Here is a 25,019-nt window from a genome sequence, read left to right as displayed (position 1 = left end):
AGCTCCTTGGGTTGCTGCTTCAAAAAGCCTGCAACTGACTCTTTCACGTCATAGTCCAACACAAATCTGGTTCCCTTGAGCTGTTTTTTCAGCTCCCCCAACATGTGGAAGTCGCAAGGCGACAGGTCTGAGCTGTGTGGCGGATGTCGCAGCGTTTCCCACTTGAGCTTTGCCAGTTTTATATTAACCACATCAGCGACGTGGGGATGGGCATTGTCGTAGAACAAGATGACCCCATTCATCAATTTTCCACGTTTTTTGTTCTTGATTGAGACTCGCAGCCGATCCATCGTTTCACAATATCTGAAATAATTGATAGTCTTTCAAGATTTACCAAATTCTATCAGTAATGGCACCTGACGATCGAAAAAAACTCAACACCTTTCCGGCGGTAATGGCAGCCTTTGCATTCTCTGGGGGTGGTGAATTCGAATGTTTCCACTGTAAGCTTTGCCGTCGTGTTTCGGGCTCATAGTAGTGGCACCATGGTTTGTCCCTGATCACAGTTGCAGACAAGAAGTCGTCACCCTCATTATGATACCGGATCAGATGAGTCAAGGTAGCGCCGATCTTCTCCTTCTGGCAGTGGTTCAAAATATTGGGCATCCATTGCGCACGCAAGAACCGATAACCAAGATGTTCATGAATTATGGCGTGAACCGGACCGTGACTGATGTCCACACGCTCTGCCAGTTCATCGATGCTTATGCTCCGTTCTAGTCTCGTCAGATCATCAAGCTTTGGAATTTTGTTGGGGGTGATTGCACGATGGCTTTGGCCCGGTCTTGGATCGTCTTTGCAACTTTCACGTTCTTCTTTGAACCGTTTACTTCAACGCTTCACAGTGGCCAATGAAATGAAATGTCCAACTAACACGGTAGCCATACCATACCATTCTTTTTGGGAAACACCTTCAGCTGTCAAAAACCTTATAGCACCACGCCGCTCAACTTCCGGAGCATCCATTACATCACGCAACCATGTTCAACCCAGTGTATGGGAGCAATAAAGAACATTTATCCTCACACCTGTGTGTCACTTTTGTAAATGAGAAATGCCTGTTTGCTACGCGCATGCCTTGCAGATAATGAATCGAACCATTATTGCGCGAGGTGGGTAGGCTAACTTTCATTTCACTTGCCCTCGTACATTATAAATGCGAAGATACAATTGAATATATATGCAAATGCAAAGATACAGCTTGATAAAGGGCAAAAAAAGTGTCACTAGAAACAAAGTTCACTGCACATATACACAAAACCTGGCAACAAGATATTTAAGTATGCGCATAAGTATCCAATAAATCTACCTATCTAAGAAAAAGTCACTGTATGTAATGCGTCAGACAAGGCAAATGAACATGTTGCGCAATCACAGATTCACAGAATCCTAGATCCCGCCCCCATTCCATCCACTCTCCCCGATGTATCGTGCGCGACAGAAGACGGCGCGCTTGCTTCCCGCTTTTCTCCTTTGCGCACGCAAGACTTAGCCACCATCGTCGGCGCACCCATTCCACCCCCCCCCCCCCCCCTCAAAGTCAAAGGAGGAAAAATAGGAACATAGTTACTTGGGCTGGCTATAGTGTGTTGACATGGATGCTTTGGTGTAGGTGAAAAAGAAATTTTGATATATTTTTTTTATGTGACATGACGGCACGAATGAACCACCACAACCCTTCGTCTCATCGGACCTCGCTGCGTACTTTGTCAACTTGATTGATTGATTTACTGATTGATTCTTTATTGGTTTATTTTGCCTGAAAGTGTGTTGATTAGGCTTGTCTCGTTGTATGTTCCGATGTAAGACTAGAAAAGTCAATGCATCTTTGGCATTAAATGTTTATAACTACATTAAACCCACAAAATTCCGTAATTGAACATCAGAACTACAACTTTGGAAATGTCAATGCACCTTTCGCATAAAAACTTTATGAGAATTTATACCCATAATGTTTCGGAATTGACATCCATGCGCTCCGTAGATTCCGCGGCCTCTGCGACATGCTGCGGTGAGTCCGTTCGCCATCAAAACGCCCTTGAAATTTGGTGCTCGGACGGGGCTCCTTGCATTATGTGACTCCAGGTGCATGAGCATTGCCACGAAATCCAGCCTGAGTTCGCAATGTTCGCGGTGAAATGTCTTTTCGAGCGTGAAAAGTATATTCTAGACAAAATCCAGAATGATTTCCGATGCCGGTGGTTGCTTTGGTGGGCCTTGCATGGACAGCACGAAAATATTTCGGGGGGGGGGGGGGGGGCTGAAGCCCCAGAAGCCCCCCCGCCCCTGGCTACGCCCCTGCCAGTGTACTCACAAGCACGTGTTGCAAGGTTTTGGAGCACATAATTTACAAAGCAATTGTTACTCACCTTGCATATAACGATCTTTTGTGCCATCAACAGCATGGTTTCAGGTCTGTCTTGTCAACCACAACACAATTAGCAGAATTAATGCAGGACATTGCGAATGAACTTAATAGAGGAGGTCAAATTGATGCTATCTTTTTGGATCTCTCCAAAGCTTTTGATGTTCCCCACGCTGACTTAATTACCAAACTCCATGCATGTGGTATTCAAATAAATGTATCCTGGATTTCATGTTACCTTACTACCTAATAGGAAACAAAGTGTTACTGTGATGTGAATACGTGCTCCTCTGAAGTATTGAGTGTTTCTTCTGGTGTCTCGCAAGAATGTTTTGGCACCCATTTCAATTTATATCAATGACATGCAACGCTTTGTTCACCTGTCAGTACATACACGATTGTTCACAGAGTCATATATATGAGTCAGTGCTTAACTGTTCAGATCAACTTACAATAAATGACTCTTTGCATGCTATTCAACAGTGGTGCAAGGTATGGGCTATGAGACTTAAAACACTGCTAAAACAAAATAACTTTTATATGCTAACAGAAAACAATGCTTGACTTCACGTACACATTACACAATACCCCACTAACCAGAATTTCGTGCATAAGATATGTGGAGGTAACTATGACAAATAACCTAAGTTGGGAGACCTACATTAACGAAATTTGTCGCAAATCCCAGAGTAAATTGTCACTGTTGAAAAGGAAACTGCACGAAGCAACAGTGCCTGTCAAATTGAAAGCTTACAAAAGTCTAGTAAGACCTACCTTATAGTATGCTGATACAATTTGGAGCCCACATCAGAAATATTTAATTGACAAACTGGAACGAATACAAAGATTAGTGGTTCAGTTTGCCTTCTCAGATTATTCAAGATGTAGCACTGTTAGGCAGTTATGTATGGAACTAATCTACAGTCACTAGCCCATCATAGAGTCGTATCGTGGTTAGAATTTATGCATGAGCTCTATCATGGCCGCTTCAAGATAGTGGCTCTGCCTACCTACTTCACTTCACACGGGTCACAGTAAAATGGTCAAACAAACCATAAGCCACACGAACTCGCACAAGTATTCTTTGTTTCCAGCTGCCATTGCCTGCTGGAATAAACCACCAGAAATAGCTGTTTCCTCTATTTCAGTAGAATCCTTTGTTAATAATATTGGGAACATCAACATTAGTGTGCAACATGTTCATTGTGCAAGACTGCGCGATTCATGATTTGTATTTACGTGTTTATGTGGTTGTTGTTGTTTTTCCCTGTGGCATAATTTTTATAGACTTAACATGCCATTCATGTATTACATCTTCTCTTGTGCTTCACTCCTGCTTGAGTCTGACTGTGGCCTTTGGTATGTGTATAAACAAAAAGAAATATATCCCAGGGCTGATTGCGGCTCTCAGTGTGTGTGGTGACTTATGGTGACCCAGGTGCTACCGCATCAATTGGACTGCATAATTTCCGAGCATTTTTCGCTATTATCATAAGCATCACGTGGGAATATGTAGTTCGATTGTAGTGCCACTGATGTTTTCGGCTTTACAGGAAAGCCTGCACCATGCCACTGCTTGATGCACTTTTCCATGTTGTAGCACACTGCAGTTACCGTACTTACACGATTGTAAGTCGACTCAAATGTAAGTCTACCCCCCCCCCCCCCCCCATATCGCGTGACAGGAGAAAAAAGAAGAAAAAAAGGAGAGCATACCCGAGGGCGCATTCGATAACAAAAATTTATTAGTAGCTGACATGGTCACTGGACTACTCGTCTTCACTAGTGTTGCCATCGTCATTGTTGCTGCGGTCCCACAGCGCGTCATGGTCCAGCGAAATTTCATATTTGGCAAACGACCGCACCACGACATCTTGTGGAACAGCAGCCCATGCCGAATGCACCCAACCACACGCAGCCATCAGGGAGGCTCTTTTTACAGGTCCGGTTGGCGTAATTTCGCGGTATTCTGCCGCCAGCCACTCGTACTCACAGCGGAGCAGGGCCTTGAAAGGCGAAGGTCTGGGCTTGTTACATGACCATGTCGCACTTCACTGACAGGGACCAATCACGCATTTCAGCGACATACTCCGCAAGCTTAGCCTACAGCTGCGGGAAGCGTCCAGACTTCGTCATGTGGGAAATTTCTCACTTGCCGTCACAGGTGAAAATTTCGCTTCGCTGCAGTCGCCACTCTTGCACCACCTGTTCAGATACATAGAAATTGCAGCCCGCTGCGCAGTGATTTGTTTCTTCTGCATAAAGGATGGCAGCCCTCATGAACGCTGCTTTGAACGAGTGCCGGACGATTAGTGGGCCTGGAGCACTCATGACGACTGGCAAAGCATAGAAGTAGCGCGTAGCCAGCGGTCAAGTGGAACATGTCAAACGAATGCCTTTTGTCAAGAAAGCTAAGCGCAACAGGCAAAGAGAAACCCGCAGGCGGTGCCTGCTCTTCCATGAACTGCCGATGCTCCCTGCAAGCGCCACCGTTCTGAGGGTGCCACCGCAAATAGGAACAGCGATGCTTCCATCAACTATCGACACCCCCCCCCCCTCCTTGAGTGTTGCGTGCACTGTAAAACTCTCAACGTTGAAAAACCCTTCTGAAAAGCGAACAAACACGCGAGATAGCGAAAAGATACGGGTAGGGCTGTAGAGCAAACATAAAATCGTAGTAACTACGTTGTAGCTCCTGTTGGTCTCGCTTTTTTGGCGGCGCCATGTTTTGGTTTCGATTGTGAGTCGACCCCCCAACTTCAAACTTTCAAATTTAAAAAAAGTGGTTGACTTACAATCGTGTAAATATGGTACAAAGCACGCTTCTACTACACGCTTCGTGTTAGTTTGTTCTGTGTTTCGGTAGGGTTTCAAGGTGCACTGCCATATTCTGTTATTCCACCAAAATTGAGATTGCCAAACTGCTCCAAAATTAAATTTAGTCTCCAAAAATTGTTCCAAAGTGGCTTGGAGCAGTCCCACCCCTGCACTTCTGGCAAGTTGCCGGCTGTCGTCGCTGCTGTTGGTGTGGCCAGGGCAGCTGTGTTTAAATTGGAGCGCAATGGAATACGGTTGAGTGGGCCCATCGCCCAAGGTGCAAAACAAAGAAAAATAGGTAGAGGGCGCTGCAAGCTGTTGGAGAAGCATACGCTGCAGCAGGTTCAGCCAGCGAGCGTGTCTGTCCCCAAGGCCACTATAACATGAAAGTGTTACAACCTGTTTTTATGCCCCTATCGGCGAGGCCTCAGCTATCGTGAAGGGCTAATGGCAGATTTGAAATAACAGGTTGAAATAGTTTTACATTATACTAGAAAGTTGAGCATTAGATGCTTTGGTATCGCCCTGCTCTATTCTGTTGAAACGGCTTTCAATTAACCAGAGTACAGTGGAAACCTCAAGGGACCAAGGAAATTGGTTTTATTTATCAGGAGTTCCATTTACTAAGAGACGAGGTGAATACAATTGCTTGAATACAAAACCAACCAACCGTGAGGGTGGTGTTCCATATAAGAGACGGTTCCATTTAAGCGATTTCCATTTATTGAGATTCCACTGTAGTTCGTAACCCTGGCTTCTCCATAGGGTCTGTTGGTAAAGTGCATTTCCAGGCACTTCAACCACACTGTCGACACATTAAAGAAAAATGTATTTATAAAAATGTATTGTTACTTTTCGAAATTTCGGACTCACTATTACAGAGAATGCATGTTTTTTTGTGGTTGCTACCACTAAATGAAAATCTAAAGGCACTACAGTGAACTCTCACTTAAGTGAACTAAACTAAACTTCAGTTCACTAAACTGAATATTCAGTAGAACACAGAATGACATAGGGCAGAGCAGATATGAGTCAAGACTGTGAAATGCAATTTATGGAGTTATGTACATCAATACATACGAAGTGTGTAACAGTTACGTTGCTGCCTATCTCATTTTGAAAAAAAAAATTGTATAATATTCATTTGCACTGGTGCTCTTAAAGTGCAAGAAGTACTAAAGCTGTCCACAGAGATTGTTTACTCTGGCATAGCTTGTTGCTGAGACACATTGTCTCACAACTTTCCAAGTCATCCTGCAGCCTCGGCTAGAATTATAGGATTTGAATCTGCCTCTGCCATTGCATCTTCCTCGTCGTACTCTACTTCTTCGAGACGAACACAGGAAACAATTTCCAGATCTGATAGTTCAGCACAGGTGACTAGCTCACTGTCACACTGCACATAGCCGGCACGGGAAGGGAAATTTGGGGGTGGCGGGCCAAAGTGCTGCAGAGCGCAAAAGTTCATTGAACTGATTTCAAAAATGAGCCCGGGTCCACTGATAAACTTTGCACAACTGAAATATTCGCTATTCAGAAATTGTCTAACTGAAAAATTTTTGCATTGAATGCATAGGAAAACTGCGGGGAATTTAATAAAATGGTATTATTCGTTATTCTGACATTTGTACAACCGAGAGCATGCTGTGTTGTCAAAATTTGCATACACTAGGCAGTTTCAGTATCGGGGTATATCTGCTTCAAACTTCAGCTTAAGACATTGCTTAACACAGTTGCAGTATAGTACAGTGCTTGTGCTGGTTTAGTCTGTTTCATACCCGCCGTGGTTGCTCAGTGGCTATAGTGTTGGGCTGCTGAGAACGGGGTCGCGGGATCGAATCCTGGCCACGGCGGCCGCATTTCAATGGGGGCGAAATGCGAAAACACCCGTGTACTTAGATTTAGGTGCACGTTAAAGAACCCCAGGTGGTCGAAATTTCCGGAGTCCTCCACTACGGCGTGCCTCATAATCAGAAAGTGGTTTTGGCACGTAAAACTCCATAATTAAATTTTTTTTTAGTTTGTTTCATCATGGTTTCGAAGTGTGCTGCCATATTCCATATTTGATTATTCCACAAAATTCTAATTGGCCTGCTCTAAAGTGCTTCAAAATGAAATTTTATCTGCTCCAAAATGCAATTTTACTTGCTCCGAAAATTGCTCCAAAGTGACCTTGGGCAGTCCCACCCCTGCATAACATCAACCTTGTACCTATGGCCAATCATCTTGATACGGCACAATATAGAATGCAGATACATGATTGCTCCTATTAAGTGCTTGGGCCACTTCATCAGGGCACTTCCGTCCAGCAATCTTCATGTTTACGACCAATAGCCGAGAGTCACATATAAAGAAACTAGGCATACCAGCAGAACCCAGTCACATGCCTTATAGTTATTGCATACCTCATAGTTATTGTAATTGAGTGGCTTGCATTATCTAAATGCGTCCATGCATGTTGCTCACCACCAAGCATATTTTTCTTACTTTCAGGTGAAGGAGACCCGGCGATCACTGCAGGACAGTCGGTCAGGGCTGCAAGAGCTGACGATTGGCCACCACTTGGATGACCGGGCACACATTGTGGGACGCAAGCGCAATCGCCTGACAGGAGAGGAGGACCAGAGCGTGGAGTACGTCAACCTGGACGAGGGTGAGTGTTATAGCATAGCCTCGGCCATCAGGCAACAAGAACGCACTCTTGTTGATAACAAGAAATGAAATAGAGTGGCGATTTGCCAAGATGGTTTTTCATGCTCGAGTGCAAATTTTTGCTAAGAGGCATCATCTGGTGCAGGCTTTGTGAATTGGATGGCTTTGGGAAGAGCTTCTCAGCCAAACAAAAGCGCAATCGGGATTCCAAGTGTCCTGAAGTTGAGCATGTACTTCTTGAGTGGCTGAAAAATGCCAGAAGTGCGAACCTCCATGTTAATGGACCCACACTGACTTCGAAAGGAGAAGCTCTAGCCCTCCAAATAGGCAAGCAGGGAGAATTTAAATGCAGCAATGGCTGGCTTGAACACTTCAAGCGACAACACTGTGTATCCTCAAAATCAACTGTTGACAAAAGTGGAGCCATGGACTGTGACACCACGGAGGGATGGTATAAGCATCGGCTGAGCTCCTTACTTCAGCAATTGCATTTGCATTACATTCAGCATTACCTTTGCAGCCTAGATGAGACTGCATCCTTTGGCAAAAAGGAAAGCAAACATAGGGAACAGGTTACTGTGTTGTTTGGTGGAATTGCAACCAGTGAGGACAAGCTTCCTTTGTCGATACTGGAGAAGGCGGAGTAGGTGCAATGCCTAAAGACGGCGTTATATGAAAAAAATAAATGTGCATGGATGTCTGCAGCTGTTTTTGAGGAGCCTGTGTGCCTCTTGTATCGAAAGTTCAAGGCAAAGCATTGCCATGCGCTTTTTGTTATGGACAACTGCCCCAGCCATGGGAAGATTGATAATCTCAGAGTGATCACTTTGAAGTTTGTGCTAGCAAACACAGCCGCCATTTTCCAGCTTATGGATCGGGGCTTTATTGAGACCACCTGAAAGCTATACAGCAAGAGTCTTTTACAACGCAGGCTTATTACACATGGTGCCAACAAGGGCTGTAACATCGACCTACTCGGTGCCATACATTTAAACCATTCATGGAAAGAGTGGGCACCTGCATAGATCGCAAACTGTTTTGCGCTAGCCAGCTTTACGCAGTCGCACTTAGGCGAGCCTGAGTATGATCAGCAGGTTTGCAACGATCTTTACGGCACTGTGCACATAATCTTTGACGAATAGATGAAAGTCAACTTTGACCAATTTGCGTAGGCTGACATTTATGTTCCTGTCGTTGCCCCTGCTATGGATGCCGAAGTATTAGACTTGGTTCTTTGTCTGTCGGCTCTTTGTCCTCATTGGAGACACAAACAGCCTCATGATGTACAGCCAAACTCGCTTATAAGAATATTCGAGGGCCACAAAAATTCGGTTGTTATAACCAATAATTGTTATGACAGGGTTGGTTGAAAAAAAAAATGAAAATGGGAATGACGTAGCTGTTCCGAGAAAGCTTTAATAGCAGGGAGGTCAGTTCTCCTCCCCACCACTTTCCTCCATCTGGCTTCTGATTGTGTCGACTCATTTAACTGTTTAACTCTGCATCCTGCGCTCTCCGATCACGTGTTGTTAACTAGCCACGGCTGTCAGCGTTCAAGAAGGGCACTGCTATAACTGCAAAGAGGGGTCACGGATGGCAAGTGACATAGTACAAGCTCTGCCGACGCATCGCTTTGGTGGCTCCAAAAGGCGTCTTTTTAAAAATGCGGGAAGGTTGCCGCAGCTGCATCTCAACTTGAGAAATCTAGAAGAAATGCTGGGACATGATTGCCACAAGCATCTCGCCACGTACTTCCCACTGGCTTGCACGAGAAAACCGCACGTTTATCAGCCTTGCTTGCTTTACGCAAACCTTGCTGACATCCTTTTCCAAAGCATCCAGCTGCTCCACGTAGTGAAGCGGAAGGTCCCTCGAGAAAACAAGCCCACGAGGGACTGAATCATTTGCAAGACCTCCCGCAGGGACAACGTTGAGGCGGCCTGCTCTACTGCATCAGCGCTGCCATCGTGGCCGTCACTGTCACTATCCTATCCAAGCATATTTGCAATGATCACCTCACCATTTAGCACTTCTTTCCAAGTCTATAGCAGTGTGCTTTCTTTTCACCGGCAACGTCGTGCATTGCCAATGATCAGCGGGCAGATCAGCCATCTTCCATTTTGGCGGCTGGTCCAACGAGGCAGAGAAACAATGTGGCCAGGAACGACTTCAATGCAACGAACAAACGCAAGGACGAACGACTTAATCTGTTTGCAGAATTGCGAAGAATGAGGGCCGTAGACTAAACCAACTGTGAGGGCCCAGCGAGCAGTCTGGGAGCAGCGTTGTCAGCGCAAGTTGGTGTCAGTCCATTCCTGTTTCAGAGGGTGGTGCGGCACAGAGCTATTTCGTGTTCGGATTGGTGGAAGGGCGACCGGATACTCATGGAGAGAAGCATGCACCGTCAGTTGGGGTGGAGGGCAATCATGCCAGGGCTCGCATTTTATTGTTATTTATTTTCAAGGATTTCACATTCAATTATTTTTCGGCATGTACACCCAGCAGCCAGACTTCATCATTATAACTGATAATGTGGCATGGGGACATTGTAGCAAGCGGGTTATTTCCCCATAGAAAACATACAAAAGTCGACGGTGCAGCAGTTTTTCATTTTCATTGTTATAACCAATATAGTGTTCGAACCGGTATCATTATAAGTGGGTTTGACTGTACCAACAGTGGTGCAGACGCAGCAGAGCCTCCATCTACTGCAAAACAAAGGTGAATGCACGGGCGGTGACCACAGCCTCATCGGTGCCTGAACAAATTGGAGCGGGCATTACTTGCACTCTGCAGAAACACTTGGCCCAAGCACCCAGTGGACCTAGCTTGACTGCCTTTTTGCACCTCAGTAAAGGTTTGCTTCATTGAATATCTTGCATTTGTAACATCGTTACACGGCTACTCTCGATTGCGATCAAGCCTGATCTGGATGGAAATTCTTAATCGTGTTTGGCTCTCTGCCACAGCTTGTACCAAGGAGCCAATTGCAATGGAGAAGTTCAGTCTCGATTGAAAATGTGCCATGTGACACCCGTATTAGACTTCTGTAAAGTTGTGCTACTCCCTCTACTTTCTTAACTTTCAAGAGGTCGTTGCTTTTAACTATTTGCTGCTTACATTGAATTTTTTCAATGTCCCCTTCACTTTATCATAATGAGGGTTTACTGTATGCGCTGTGTCATTTGTGAAAAAACATAGCTTGGCTAGCTACAGTTTTTGGCGCTACTTGTTAAGTAGCGTGAGAGCTGATCATAATTAGCAATGTTATCACTAATTATTCATCACATCAAAGCATTTATGGTTTCATTCTATGAGTATTAGAGATAGAACTCATAAAAGCATACAAGTCAAAATTAAAAAAAAATTGCAGGTATAGCGCACCTTTCGGAGTGTACGTGAAGTGAAGCTTTGTATGTTTGTGCATAAGTTTATCTGTGTTCCTTCTTACATGGTGCTCATGCTTATGAAGGAGTGCACAAGATATCTGGCGAGTAATTGCTTTGTTTCTGATTGATTAGGCATCTTGTATGGTATTGCACACCATGCACACACTTCCAGAATCGTCCTGAAAAAGTGCTTATTGAAGTGACGGTCGGCCAGCGTGAAGTGCTGAAGCCTACTGATTGCTCTGGTTTCACATCTCTTGACGAGGCGTGCTTCGTGTTGTTTGCTTCCAAAACTGACTCGCTGCCCTTGTTTGTGCGCAGGTGTGTGCAAGTAGACATGCTCTCCACTCCCACGGCAGGTAGTCTTCGATCCCGCGACGCGCACCAACTACTAAATCCACACTCATAATGCATGTGTAGGCACAGCTGTGCTTAATAATCGTGTCCAGCTCGGTTAACAAATGTGTACAAATGGCAAATAAGAGGGAAAGAAAACTCAGCACGATTACATTTGTCTTCTTATCCATTATAGTGGTATGTTCACTCTTGGCGATTGGCCAGGAATGGGCACATATCCAGCAGTCCAAGTTGTCTGTGTATGTCCACAAGTTGAACCCATAACTTTTCAAGGTAGAATATCTGAAATTTTGCAAATCCAGATAGAGGAGTCTGCAAAATTCCACAGCAACACTGAGCAGACATAAGGTACATGTAACAGTTTGTTTATTTATTAAGAACTTTCAGAGTCCAAACATGCTTGCATTATTTAAAGCTGAAGGAAGCTGCTGTGGCTGAGATGATGCATCAGATGATGCTTTGTACTCTCTTTACCAAGAGAAAGGCGCTTGTGGGACATAATGTCGCCATAGCAGCTGAATGATCTTTCTGTATCAACAGAATTGATTGGCATTGACCATTATTTAAAGGCAATGGAAGAAAGTGCTGGAGTGAGCTGTTCCATCCCTGCCCAGGAAACCAGAACATCAAAATTTACACCTGGATTTTCTTGTTTAGAAAGAAATGGTGCTAAGTCCCTGTCACTAGGTTTCAGTTTTTGGGCAGACATCAGGTACACTTGTCATTCAACAGCTAGGGCGAGTGATTCTTCCCCAAGTCCAGGCACACCTGCAGACTTTGACCTCTTCTCTGAATGACACCCGACTTGCAGAGAATGCAAGCACCTCACACTCTTGAAGAACTTCCAAAATTTATCCAAATATACTAACGCTTTGCTAGCCGCTTTAGTCACTACAACCTTCATTTTGTTTGTAGTCGGATGGGTCGTGTGAAATGTTTTCTTCAGTTGTGTTTCAAAATCTTCCTGTACAGCTGCTTTCAAATATCCCCAGAGTGCAAACAAAGCATTGTACGCTTTGACAAGCTACACACTGACACTCTGCTGCTTTCAGGAGGCTTGCAACTTTTTTACCAAATACTGCAATGCATCCTGTACGCTCAGTTGAGTGTTCATTCAAAAGTTTCACAAGAGAATCAACACGTACTGCATCTCCATATTTTCATGGACTTGCCTTTGCAAAGAAGGATAGTACTCAAAGTATTCAGAATGCTGCTCAACAGCTTCAATCCATGAATTCCACCTACTTTTTATAGGTGCTAGAGAGGTGTCTTGGCACACTGAACCCTACACTTTTCTAGATGAGATTTGTAGAAAGCACACTTTCTACCGTATTTACACGATTGTAAGTCGACTCGAATGTAAGTCGACCCCCCCATATCGCTTGACCGGAAAAAAAAAAAGAAAAAACCGAGGGCGCATTCGATAACGAAAATTTATTACTAGCTGACATGGTCACTGGACTACTCGTCTTCACTAGTGCTGCCATCGTCATCGTTGCTGCGGTCCCACAGCGCGTCGTGGTCTAGCGAAATTTCAAATTTGGCAAACGACCGCACCAGGACATTTTGCAGAACAGCAGCCCACGCCAAATGCACCCAACCACACGCAGCCGTCAGGGAGGCTCTTTTGACAGGTCCGGTTGGCGTAATTTCGCAGTCTTCTGCCGCCAGCCACTCGTACTCAGGGCGGAGCAGAACCTTAAAATTAAGGCGAAGGTCCGGGCTTGTTTCATGACCACGTCGCACTTCAATGGCAGGGACCGATCACGCATTTCAGCGACGTACGCCGCAAGCTTAGCCTACAGCTCAGGAAAGCGTCCAGACTTCGGCACGTGGGAAATTTCTCACTTGCCGCCACAGGGTGAAAATTTTGCTTCGCTGCAGTCGCCACTCTCGCACCACCCGTTTAGAGACATCGAAATTGCGGCCCGCTGCGCAGTGATTTGTTTCTTCGGCGTAAAAGATGGCAGCCCTCTTGAACGCTGCTGTGAACGAGTGCCGAAAGATTAGTGGGCCTGCAGCACTCGTGACGACTGGGGAAGCGTAGAATTAGCACGTAGCCGAAGTGGAGCGCGTCAAGAAGTTAGTCAAACCAATTCCAATACCTTTAAACAGAGAAAGAGGAACCCGCGAGCGGTGTCTGCTCTTCCACGAACTACCGATACTTCCCGCAAGCGCCGCCGTTCTGAGGGTGCCGCCGCAAATGGGAACAGCGACGCTTTTATCAACTATCGACACCCCCCCCCATGAGTGTTGCATGCACTGTAAGACTCTCAAAAATGTTGAAAAACCCTTCCGAAAAGCGAACAAACACGCGGGATAGCGAAAAGATACGGGTAGGGCCATAGAGCAAACATAAAATTGTAACTACGTTGTAGCTCTCGTTGGTATGGCTTTTTTTGGCGGGGCCATGTTTTGGTTTCGATTGTAAGTAGACCCCCCAACTTCAGACTTTCAAATTTTAAAAAATGGGTCGACTTACAATCGTGTAAATACGGTACTCGACAGATGGAATGCCTTCTTTGTACTCGCGACAGGTTTGTCTACTAAAGGAAAAGATACCGGCACTATACTGCCTGCGATGTTTACTCTATGGGCTACACATAATGGGAACAGCACCTCGCAAAGTGGCTTTATGCACTCATTAAATTACTTCACCATATATGCTGCATTATCGCTTACAAAGCCTGTTGCATCCTCAAATTCAATTCCATACCTTGTCATTGTTCTTGTTACAATGCAGCCTCTCACAGACGAGTTCACTTCATCCACAAATTTAACTTCCACTATTAAACATTGTGGCGAAGCACTCGTTGACTGGATGGACAACACGTTCACAACTGATTTTGATCAGTCATTGGTGGTTTAATCTGTAATTACTAACACCGTGGCACTTTGAAACATAGCTTTCAAAGCTGTCTCATCTTGTGCTCCTCAAACAATTCCGGAAGTCCTCGGCGGAGTGCATCAGATCCATGCACCAAACCGTCGTTACAAACGAGTGTCTGTATAAACATTCTCAGTTTTGGATTGTCCAGCTTCTCTAGGGGAGCATTCGCAGATATTAAAGGGACACTAAAGGCAAATACTAATTCGATGTGGACTGCTTAAATACCATTCTAGAAACCTCACGATGCTTGTTTCATGCCAGGAAAAGACTTAGTTCATGAGAAAATTGCATCTTAAGGGTCTGAATATGTTTACTGCTCTTCAAACTTCCCGCCGCCCAACCGGAACAGTGGTAATGTTGCATATGCCATACCACCCTTTGCTGCCATCGGTGAATGAAACTGCACCCGACAGACGGCGTAACCGAGCGAAAACAGAGTAGTGGATTCGCCGCTGCAGCAGCTTTTTGGTCAAGTGGCATAGACCATTCGGGCATCCCGCGACATCACATGAAAGTTGAATTCTCTGCTACTTGCAGTTTGTGCAAGTTTCCCAAGCCAGCAAAATCAGCGCAGCACTACACTACGCGATGACAAAGGTACTGTGAAATGCGAAAGCGTGGGCGGCACGGAGTCGAGCGAAAAGGAAACCATTCGACCAGCCACCTCATTGTCAAGGGTAATTTCAGTGAGTTCTTTCTTCTGAAAATTAAATAGAGCTGAACATGTGGCATTTTATTTCGTCTTATAATACAATGCAAGGATCTTTTTGCAATGAGTGATTGAGTACTGGTCACCGAATTTGACTGAGGAGTGCTTTCGTCATCAGGCAAATGCTTGAATGTCCCGGGGGAGTCTCTGATCATGTCCTGCATTTACCTCAATTTCTCTATTAAGGCTCTGTTCGGGGTAATATTTACTCCTTAGAGATTCCCAAGCACTAGTCTATCACTTTAGCTTGACCTAATATTTGCCTTTAGTGTCCCTTTAATGCATCCAGGAATTTGACCACAGTGTCGTGCTTCGCTTTGCCAGCAGCAATTGTGGATTCCAGCGTTTGCAATCGGCTTCGCTTTCACGGTGTTCCTGAACCTCCAGCGGTGTCTTCTGATGATTCTTTGCCATTTTTTTGCTTGGAAGAGTCTCTTGTTTCATCATTCTTATGATGACGGTTGCTCTCGATGTGCTCGTCAATAGTTCACCTGCCCCGACGGTCCACTGCTCACACACAAGGTCAGCAAGACTCCCCCATCTTTGTAATAGCTAGCATGCTTGTATTCTTGAGCATGTTCTTCGGCTTTCTTTTTGCTTAAATGAGATCCTCAGGGAGCCATCTTGATTACCGACTCGGAAAATAAAGCAAACGGTAAAATGCAGCACTTTCTATTGCTGCGCAAACGTTGGATGAACAGATGACTGCGGCTGCGCCACTTTGCCATGTTTTTTTTTTAAGGTCAGAATATTCTAATATAAAGTTAATTTTCATCTACAGTAAAAGATGAGTCAGTAGAAACCCTTTTAATATTATTAAATAAGAAAACACTACTTTCTGTCACTTTTGGCACCTTTCACTTGATCTGTCATTTTTAAGATGCGTAGGGCCACCTTGTGAGAAACAATGAGAAACAATTGTTTCACCGTAGCATCAAAAAGTGTCAATTCCGTGATTTCTCGTGGAATTGTGGAAAGCTAAGGCCTACATGTGTATCTGGCAAGGAAATGAGAAACGCCAAGCCAAGGGAAAGAGCCAATCAAAGCTTTGCTTTAGAACTTATCTGTCAATGGTCCTTTAAGTGTTTAGTTAAAAGCAGTGAGAGCAAATGGGAAAGGAAAGCAGTCAGGATTGCAGACAGTTGAAAGTTGAGAGAGAGATAAAAATTATAAAATATGAAAATAACCCAATGTAAAAGGAGAAAAGGTGTACTAAAGTTCAGATAAAGGTGATAATAAAATAATTAGTGACATCATTAATATGCAATAATATGTAGCTTGCAAGAAAAATTATTTTGTTGAGGAATAATGTAGAAAAGTCGTTTCCATTTCAAGCAAACTGAAAGGGGTACTAACGACTGTTCTTTAAAGAATAAGTCTATATTCTTTCATTTCATGGTAAGTTCTGCTTAGAGAAAGATTTCAAAGTATTTTTTTCATATTGGGTCATCATAACACACTGTTTGCCAAACTGGCGAAGTTTAGTTTTTGACTCCGTGAGAACACCGGTAAAAAATAACTAGGCCCAAGCAGAGGTCGCGACACAGTAGGTGTCTCTCGTCTAATCAAACGTCCTCTCACTGTTTTGTTGAAAAGTAATTTATGGCTCAGCTTATTTTCTTGGATATAAGTCTTGCTTGGATATGCAAGCCTTATGTAGGAGGGTCAACTAGGACGACCTTTCGAGCAGGGCTGGTGGAAAGAAAGTGCCCTTTAGCAGCTGAGGCCAATCGAACACGGGGCAGATCGGGTGCTGCCTCGGTGATCGCCTCGAAGAAAACATGGTGAAAGTATGGCAGCAGGTGCACTGTTGCTCACGCAGATGCAGGCGAAAACTTGAGGCTATCATCAAAAGGCACGCCGATCATTGAGGCCTTCACAATTGTGAAACCCTCCTGTGTCAGAATTCAACAAGATGATGAAGGGCTTGCATATCTTCATCATTAACACCCTGCACACGGTGGCAGTCACTGATGTAATACAGTAAAACCTTGTTAAACAGTACCCGCTTAAACAGTAGTTTCGTTTTCAAAGTAATAAAGTCAGATCCCCGACTCAGTGGCCATTGAACATAATGTGTTTTGTATCCGCATAAACCGTACCAGGTTATTCTGTACGTATCGATTAAGATGTAATATTTCCACTTTTCGTTGCGCAAACTCGGTGGTGCGTCGTCTCCGTCGGGCGGCCTGACAGAACAAGCCTCAGAGATCAGAACGGCCTCCAAGCGCTCTGCGTTTGCGCGTGAAGCAACGTCAACACCATTTCGGTGCTGTGCCAGAGAGCATTGTGGCCTCATGCTAACAAGGAGTTGTGTCATGCCGAAGCTTGGATAAAAAAGGACGCAGGGTGCTCAGCATAGAAGAAAAATTACATTGTTCGTGCTATCGAATGTGGCACGAAGTTGGCGCTGGCACGCAACAGGGATCTACTGTTGACTACGGTATGTGGCATTTGGAATGCGAAGAAGTTGCTCAGCAGCACTTCTGCAACCGTAAAGAGATGTCGGCTACGAGGTTCGACTTTTCGTCATTATTGCCTTTGTTGTTGCCGAAGTGTCGGAAAGGGACAGCACGGGCGATACAGGCCCGACAGTGGCAGAAGCTGCGCGTTACGTCAGCCTCGTGAATGCAATCGTCGCTACGAGAACAGCACCCCGCAATGAAAAAGGCACCCTGCGACTTCTGCAGCGCTACTGCCCGCGGGCACACCAACAAGGAATCTGCCATGAGAGTGTTTGCCGAGAAGGGGCTGGCTGAAAAGCTGGCTTACATATTCAGTAAGTTTGAGGCCGCTGTTGTCGCTGCTAGGCCGTGGCGGCATCAATCGAAAATAACACTTTTGTCAGGCAAAGTGAATAAATACTGCTTGTTTTTTTTTTTCCCCTTTCATCACACATTCTCAGAGTTCTGTTTTTGACAGGTAAGTGGGCGATCTCATGCTATTTCGGTTCAGCAGTACTGCCGCTTAGTACATACTTTTTCCGAGCTCCGGCCAACTACAGTTTAACGAGGTTTCACTGTAGTATTTTCAGCCAGTTTATTCTAACGTGTTATGCAGAGGAGGCCGAGGGCTTCGGCCACGAGTGGCAGCAGCGGGCACAGTGCATGAGCCGGCCGCACTCCATGTATGCCGCCCTGCCAAGCCGCACTGTGCCAGCCCTTCCCCCCACCAGGTGAGGAAAATGCAACTTGGCAGGCAGGATGAACTGGGAATTCAGGCCCAGCATCATTCGAGAGTGAGAACTGAAGTTTTCTTGGTCGTGTGTAGTCGCACTGTTTCTGCTAATGTGTATCTGTTCCAGCTTGCCCAGAGGGAAGGTTGGCATGATCACTTGAAGCCTTTTGATTCCAGCGTGCATGCACAGCAAAAACCGAGTCTTGAAATGAGACAACCTTCACAGCTGAAGGCTTGCTTGGCACTGCAGGTGGCTCCTATCGTGTGCTGTCTGCGGGCTTTCTTCCAAAAAGCACCCTGCCCTAATGTGCCTTTGTAGTAGCACAGAGAAGTAATAAATCAGTTTGTTTAGAGGCAGCACCGTCAAGGCTCTATATTACGTAAGGCTGACAGGAAAGTTGACTTAGCAGCTCCTGCCCTTTTGCGATGGCCTTCATTTTCATCATTTATTTCATCATTCATCATTAGTACAGAAGGAGGTCTCGGAGTTACAAGAACTGTCAGGGGGACCTCCTATTAGTAATTTAACATTGCATGAATTAATACATTTTGGCAACATAGCAGCGACAGACATCAGAAAACACGAAGTTAATTAAAAAATAAACAAATACAAAAGTTGCTTACAATAATTGAAGTTCAAAACACTAGCAAATGAAACCGATACAGCGCATGAATAAATAAATATGTAGTAATTGACACGTTATGGAAACATAGGAATGATATATGTCAAAGAACACGGGGTTAATGTAACAGATAATTAGGAATAAATATATGCTTACAATACGCAAAGCACGAATGTTATATAGACTATGCGACAAAAAATTTGAAATGCCTAAGAAAGGATAAAAAAGAAGACACAGGAAGGTATAGAATAACCAATAAATAAAGGCTGTCGATACAATAGGTAAGTACAGAATCATTGAAAACTGGGAAATAGATTTGTACACAATATATACTTATAATAATGAATCAGTAGCGAGTAGTGTCGTTAGTAAATATTTCTTCGTCTCTCTCCTGAATGTTAATGTTGTGCGGCAGGCTTTAATATGGGGTGGTAGTTTGTTCTAGTATTTAATGGCCGTAAAAAGGGAAGTAAACATTCCATAATTAGTATTTATTCGAGGGAGTAAAAAATTTTCAGAGGAAAATCTCGTATTGTTAGTGTTGGTAAGAGCAGAGTTATTAAATGCATCTAAAATTATTTGATGATTTAGTGTGTGGTATATTAGTAAAACCAATTTGAGCTGGAGCATGTAACGTAATGGTAGTATTTTTAAGGAACTGAAAATTGGTACTGCATGTGACATGTAACTAGAGAAATTAATGATCCTCAAGGCTTGATTTTGTAAATGTTCTAGATGTATTATGTGCGAGCAATATGTGTTTCCCCAAACTGAGATGCAGTATTGCAAGTGACAGTGAATAAATGCGTAATAAAGTGAAGTTCCAACGTTTTGTGGAAAATACGAGCGCGTTAGGATTAGTACTCTTATTCCAAAGGCAATTTTTTTTGAGGCCATGTCAGCATGCAAGTTAAATTTAAGTTGGGGGTCAAGTTTGACGCCAAGGAAGACAACTTCATGTGCAGGTGAGAGAACATGGGTTTGTAAGACGAGCGGTGGCGCGGGCGCGATGACACGTTTATGTGTATGAAAAAGCATAAACTGAGTTTTCGAAGGGTTGATGTGAAGTTTGTTACTTGTGCACCATGCAGATAAGTTTCTTAGGTCAGAATTTAGTCGTTTTATTACAGTATTTATGCATTTGCTATTAGTAAATATAGTCGTGTTGTCAGCATATAGAATAGATGAAGTACTGGTTAAACAGTGAGGAAGATCATTAATGTACACCAGGAAAAGTAAAGGGCCTAAAAGTGAGCCTTTTGGGACACCCTTAGTGACTAATTTAGTACGTGAAAGTGAACCTCCGAAATTTACAACTTGGGTTCTGTTAGTCAAAGAACTGTGGATGAGCGTAAAAGCTGGGCCACGAATGCCCAGAGCTTCTAACTTGTAAGAAAGGATGTTATGACAGATGGTGTCAAATGCTTTACTGAAGTCAATGAAAACTGAACCAACAGTATGGGAGTTGTCAAGGGCATGTTTTATTTTGTCAGTGAATGATGTTATAGCTGTTTCAGTCGAATAACCTTTACGAAACCCATTTTGTTCAGGCGAGAGAAGATTAAATTTGTGAAAGTAGTTTGTTAAGCGGGCTACAAGTAGTTTCTCAATGACTTTGCTAAAAAAAGATAGCATGCGAATAGGACGGTAGTTTGAAATTAATTCTTTGTTACCTTTTTTTAATATAGGAGTTATTTTACCGTGTTTTAATTCATCGGTGAAAACGCCTGTTATGAACATGCAGTTAACAATGTGCGCGAGTACATCGGCGATATGAAATGATACTAATTTGATTTTAGAAGGTTGTAAATTATCAAGGCCGCGACCTGTAGTTCGTGAACTAGCGATTGAATCGGATACTTCTTTGGGTGATGTAGGGAACAAGTAAAATGAATAAGGGGTTTGCCTGAGTACTGGCAGTGGTATACTGTTTAGTGAATGATCATGTGTAGGACAGAAAAAAGTATTGAATTCATTTGCGATGTCAGTGGCTTCCGTTACTACCCTTGTTCCTGTATTAAGTTGGTTCAGTGCGTGGTTTGGTGAAGACAGATGAAGGAAGGACCTGATGGTATCCCAGGTTTTGCGGGTGTTATTTGTGTGTTTAACAATCGTTTTCTCAAAGTAGGAACGCTTGGCTTCTTTCAAGAGTCTGGTAAGTGTATTAGAATAAGTTATGTACAGCGACTTTAAAGATACATTAAAAGGTTGGCGTTTTAATTTTTTATGGAGGTTATCACGTTTTTTAATACTTTTTAAGAGGGATCCTGTTATCCATGGGTTTCTAGGGGCGGAGAAGCAGTGAGTATTTTGTGTTAGGCTAGTACACGCTGAGTACGCGCTTTTAACTTTGTTGTTAAATTGTTCGAATGCCAGGATTGGGTCTGTTATAGAAAGAATCGGGTTCCAGTCGATTTCAGCAATTTGACTAATGAACTTAGTGGTGTGAAAGTTTGCCGTTTTTATGTTTCGTTGGTACGGTGTGTTAATAGACTTTAATAGAATGAATATGGGATAGTAGTCTGTTATGGGAACAGTGACTACGCCAGCACATTGCTCTAGGTGTAAGTTTGATAATACATGTTCTATTAAAGAGTGAGATCCGGACGGAGGACATCTTGTGGGTACGGTTATTAATGAATCTAGGCCATATCCCGCATAGCAGTTGGTATAATTAGAGCAATGACTATCATTGGGGTTAGTAATATCTATGTTTATGTCACCGAGGATGACAACATTTTTGTTTTCGTTTGCAATGATGTTCAATATAGCATCTAGTTGAGAACAAAAGTTTGTAGAGCAAGATGATGGGGAACGGTATACTGATCCAATTGTGTTTCTACTGTTAGCTGAAAGAAAAGTTTTATCGAATTCCAAAAATACAGATTCAACGTTAGGGCAAGAGAAAGATAGATCATGGCGACGGTGATATGGATGGTTATCTTGGACAAGAATTGCTGAACCACCATACCGAACATCCTTACGGACACATACTTCCATTGTGTATCCGGGTATACCAAATAGTTTGCTATCAGCGTTTGTCAACCATACTTCTGAGAGGCAAATGATAGTGAAAGGGTTATTTAGATCAGAAAAGAAATCTACCATGTTATCGTAGTTCTTTGAGAGGCTACGTATGTTGAAGTGCATCAGGGATTTATGGGTGAGCCTGCTGTTATTTAGTGAATGTTTTAGTTCTTCTGAAGAAAAATACATTGTTTGGAATATTTATTTAATTAGATGTAAAAACGGAAGGCTTGGACAGCTACGAGGCGTTTAGCGAAAGGTCGCGTGTGCTAGAAATTACGTACACATGGCCTCCTTCTGTCTTTCGTGCTTTGATGCGGCAGTTGTCCGTCCATAGAAATTTCCAGTTGTGCTGCTTTTTTAGTTCGAGGGCTTGAGCAAACAGACGTTTGTTGTCTTGTGTTAAGTGGTCGTTAATAAAGACCTTCGCCTCTGCAGATGGAGGGAAGCCGAGAGTAGTAGTGTTTAGTCATGCTTTTCGGGCCTTATTTATGAAATCCGTCTTCTTAGTGCGGGAACAGAAGCGTGCAATTATATGTTTATCCTTCTTCGCAGGGACGCGGTGAACAATGTCTATGTCAGATGGTGCCACAGGGCAGCCATTCTTGTCGCCGATTTTTTGGAGAACAGCGACACAATTCTCGCCCTGTGTGGACGGCACACCCCTGATCTCGACATTGTTAGTACGAGAATTCTGCTCGAGGTCCGCTACCCTTCTAGCCAGCTTTTCGTTTTCCTTTGCGAGTGTTTTGTTCTCTGCATTCACAGCGTCACATTTTCCCCTCGATTCTTCGTACAGGTGGTTCATCATGCGCAAACTTTCACGCATTTCTGCGATTTCTTTCCGAAGGGCGTCAACATCGCGAGCAAGTTCTGCATTACTGGGCATTACTAAAAAACCGCGGGAGTAACCTTGGTAGCAGCAGGCATGACAAAAGTTAAGAACAGAATGGTAAATGCCGTATAAAAGCGAAAACTAACCTGCGTAACCAAAAAGTACTGCTTAGTGGTGTGTCCTTGTTGCCACGGCTACTGCTGCCAAGTGAAGCGCAGGACCAAACGGATCCATTTTCTGTAGTGCTGGCGGCACCACGGAGCGGTTCAGTTCAGTGGTAGCGTTGCGAGATGTCACCAGGTGGCCACGGTGATATCGACTGGCGGGGATGGTGGGCGTGAAGTCCACGTGCCAAGATAGCCGTATGCTTGTCAGCACAACAGTGGTGGAAATCAACGCTTGCCGATTACTGTGCATGCCGTATATCCCGTGAGGCATATATCCCTTTATATATCCCGCATGCCATATATCCCTTTATAGTTAGCAAGCCATAAAATCCCGTGAGGCATTGTTGTAGGTTTGCAAAAAAGAAAAAAGCTTGGTCCAATCGTATACTGCTGCGTATTACCAACCGTACATCGATAATATTTTTGTTACGTTCCTCCTCACTTTTCTCAACTGGAGGCTTCCTCCTAGAGGCACTAATCTGCCGTCCACGGCAAGTGCACATATTAAATGAGTAGCAGCTAGCTTATCCAGTGCCTACTGGTCTTGCACTTCAGTGTTCTAAATGAGCAACAAGAGTGTAGTAAACAACATAAAGTACTGCATGCATTCGGAACACAGGAACACATACAGGGTGTTCTTTAGCTGCACCAAATTTTTTGAAGGTTGCTCAGAGCAGATAGCACAATCCTAACCCTCGAACTAAATTACTCAATCTGGCAGCCATTACTTCTGCAACAAATCAAAATGTTCAGATCAAAATGCATTGTGATGCATGTGGCTGCGCCGATATTTTGCATTGCAGTCGCAGTATCTGAGACAGCTTTAATCCAACAATACCTTGGTTTGAGCGAGTTCGTTCGCCTTGACAGATTTAATAAAAACACACTAAAGACGAAAGGAACACAAGTGCCAGTCCTGTTGTATGTGTTCCTTTCATCTTCGTCTTTAATGTGTTTTTGTGAAAACTGGCTTTAATGTGTTGAAGTGTACTGATAGCAAAAAGAACTAACCACTTTTCAGTGAATGATACACCTCCAGTCGTTTATTATCAGAAATAGGATCACCCACTGCTTCAAGAAAGCAAAAAAGAGGCCTCCTGGAGTCCTGGTCAGATACGGACGTTCCAAAATAAAGCATGGATGGCATTGTCTCCTCGCTGAGGGGTTCAGGGCATGTGATGCCAAACTGGAGCTGTCTGCTCACCGTGCTTGTCTTGTAGAATTTCTGCAAACAGCATTTTAGGGTTCCCGCGAGTGGCCAAAACGTATCTGATGCCAGGCTTCACTCTGACAAATGTTTACATTACAGTTTGGATTGAACAAAACCACCGAATGTCGCATTCCCACTTTGCGGAAAGACCATCGCAACAGCAGCGCATAGGGCTCGGTGCTGTGCGATTTGGAAGCCCACAGTCAGTGCTGAATGTACTTCAGTGCAGGCTGTGGGCCTGTACAAGGGACATATCAGTGCAAACAGACTTGCACAGGCTGAAAGCCACTTTCAAATCTTGTAGCATCTTCATGGGTAACTCGTTACCGACATATGATGATCGCCCATGTATATGGCGTCTTGTAACAGACATTGGCAGGGCACGTTACGCACAGTTCACAGTACAGCTGTGCTGATGGTGGCACAGTGCGTACAGGCTGGTCTGCTTCTGCACTGCGGCTCTTTCTCCTTTATAGTGAATAAAAACATCCAACAAACATTTTGAAGTGTGCGAGGAACTCCACGGCCACACGACGTGGGCTTTGAGATTAGCGTTGCGATTAGTTTATCGAAGACCATTCCGTAGCCTGAGTGAGTTGCGACGCTCGCACGCAAAAATAAAAATAACTGCATTTGATGCAGGCTTGGACAAATAAGTCAGTCACTTCCCGCCTTTCACGATCTTTGGACACTGTCTGAACCGTGCGAAGTTTTCAGACAAGCTTCAGGTAGGCATACTTTATATTGACAATTATCGATATATCGAACTAGTGTGCATTCCCTTTTGAGTTGATATATCCA

General features: G+C 44.0%; 1 protein-coding gene and 2 pseudogenes across 3 annotated transcripts in view; 1 reads left to right on the top strand and 2 right to left on the bottom strand.

The window, feature by feature from the left end:
* LOC142576667 (myeloid leukemia factor 2-like) overlaps window positions 1-25,019 on the top strand; it is an 81,536-nt gene that overhangs the window by 44,372 nt on the left and 12,145 nt on the right. Inside the window, exons 4-6 of one of the 3 annotated variants that reach the window (XM_075686895.1) lie at window positions 7,676-7,835; window positions 18,240-18,354; window positions 22,562-22,685. In XM_075686895.1, the coding sequence (XP_075543010.1) occupies window positions 7,676-7,835; window positions 18,240-18,354; window positions 22,562-22,685 (399 nt within the window). Of the gene's footprint in view, window positions 1-7,675; window positions 7,836-18,239; window positions 18,418-22,561; window positions 22,686-25,019 lie in introns of all 3 variants that reach the window. The other 2 variants (XR_012826914.1, XM_075686896.1) reach the window with 2 other exon arrangements.
* Window positions 11,990-12,957, bottom strand: LOC142573862 (uncharacterized; annotated as a pseudogene).
* LOC142573861 (uncharacterized) lies at window positions 14,059-17,908 on the bottom strand (annotated as a pseudogene).

Source organism: Dermacentor variabilis, chromosome 3 (assembly GCF_050947875.1).
Source record: "Dermacentor variabilis isolate Ectoservices chromosome 3, ASM5094787v1, whole genome shotgun sequence".
In the NCBI taxonomy this organism is placed as follows: Eukaryota; Metazoa; Arthropoda; class Arachnida; order Ixodida; family Ixodidae; genus Dermacentor; species Dermacentor variabilis.
Note: the sequence above shows the minus strand (reverse complement) of the source record. Positions and strands in the feature narration are given on the sequence as shown.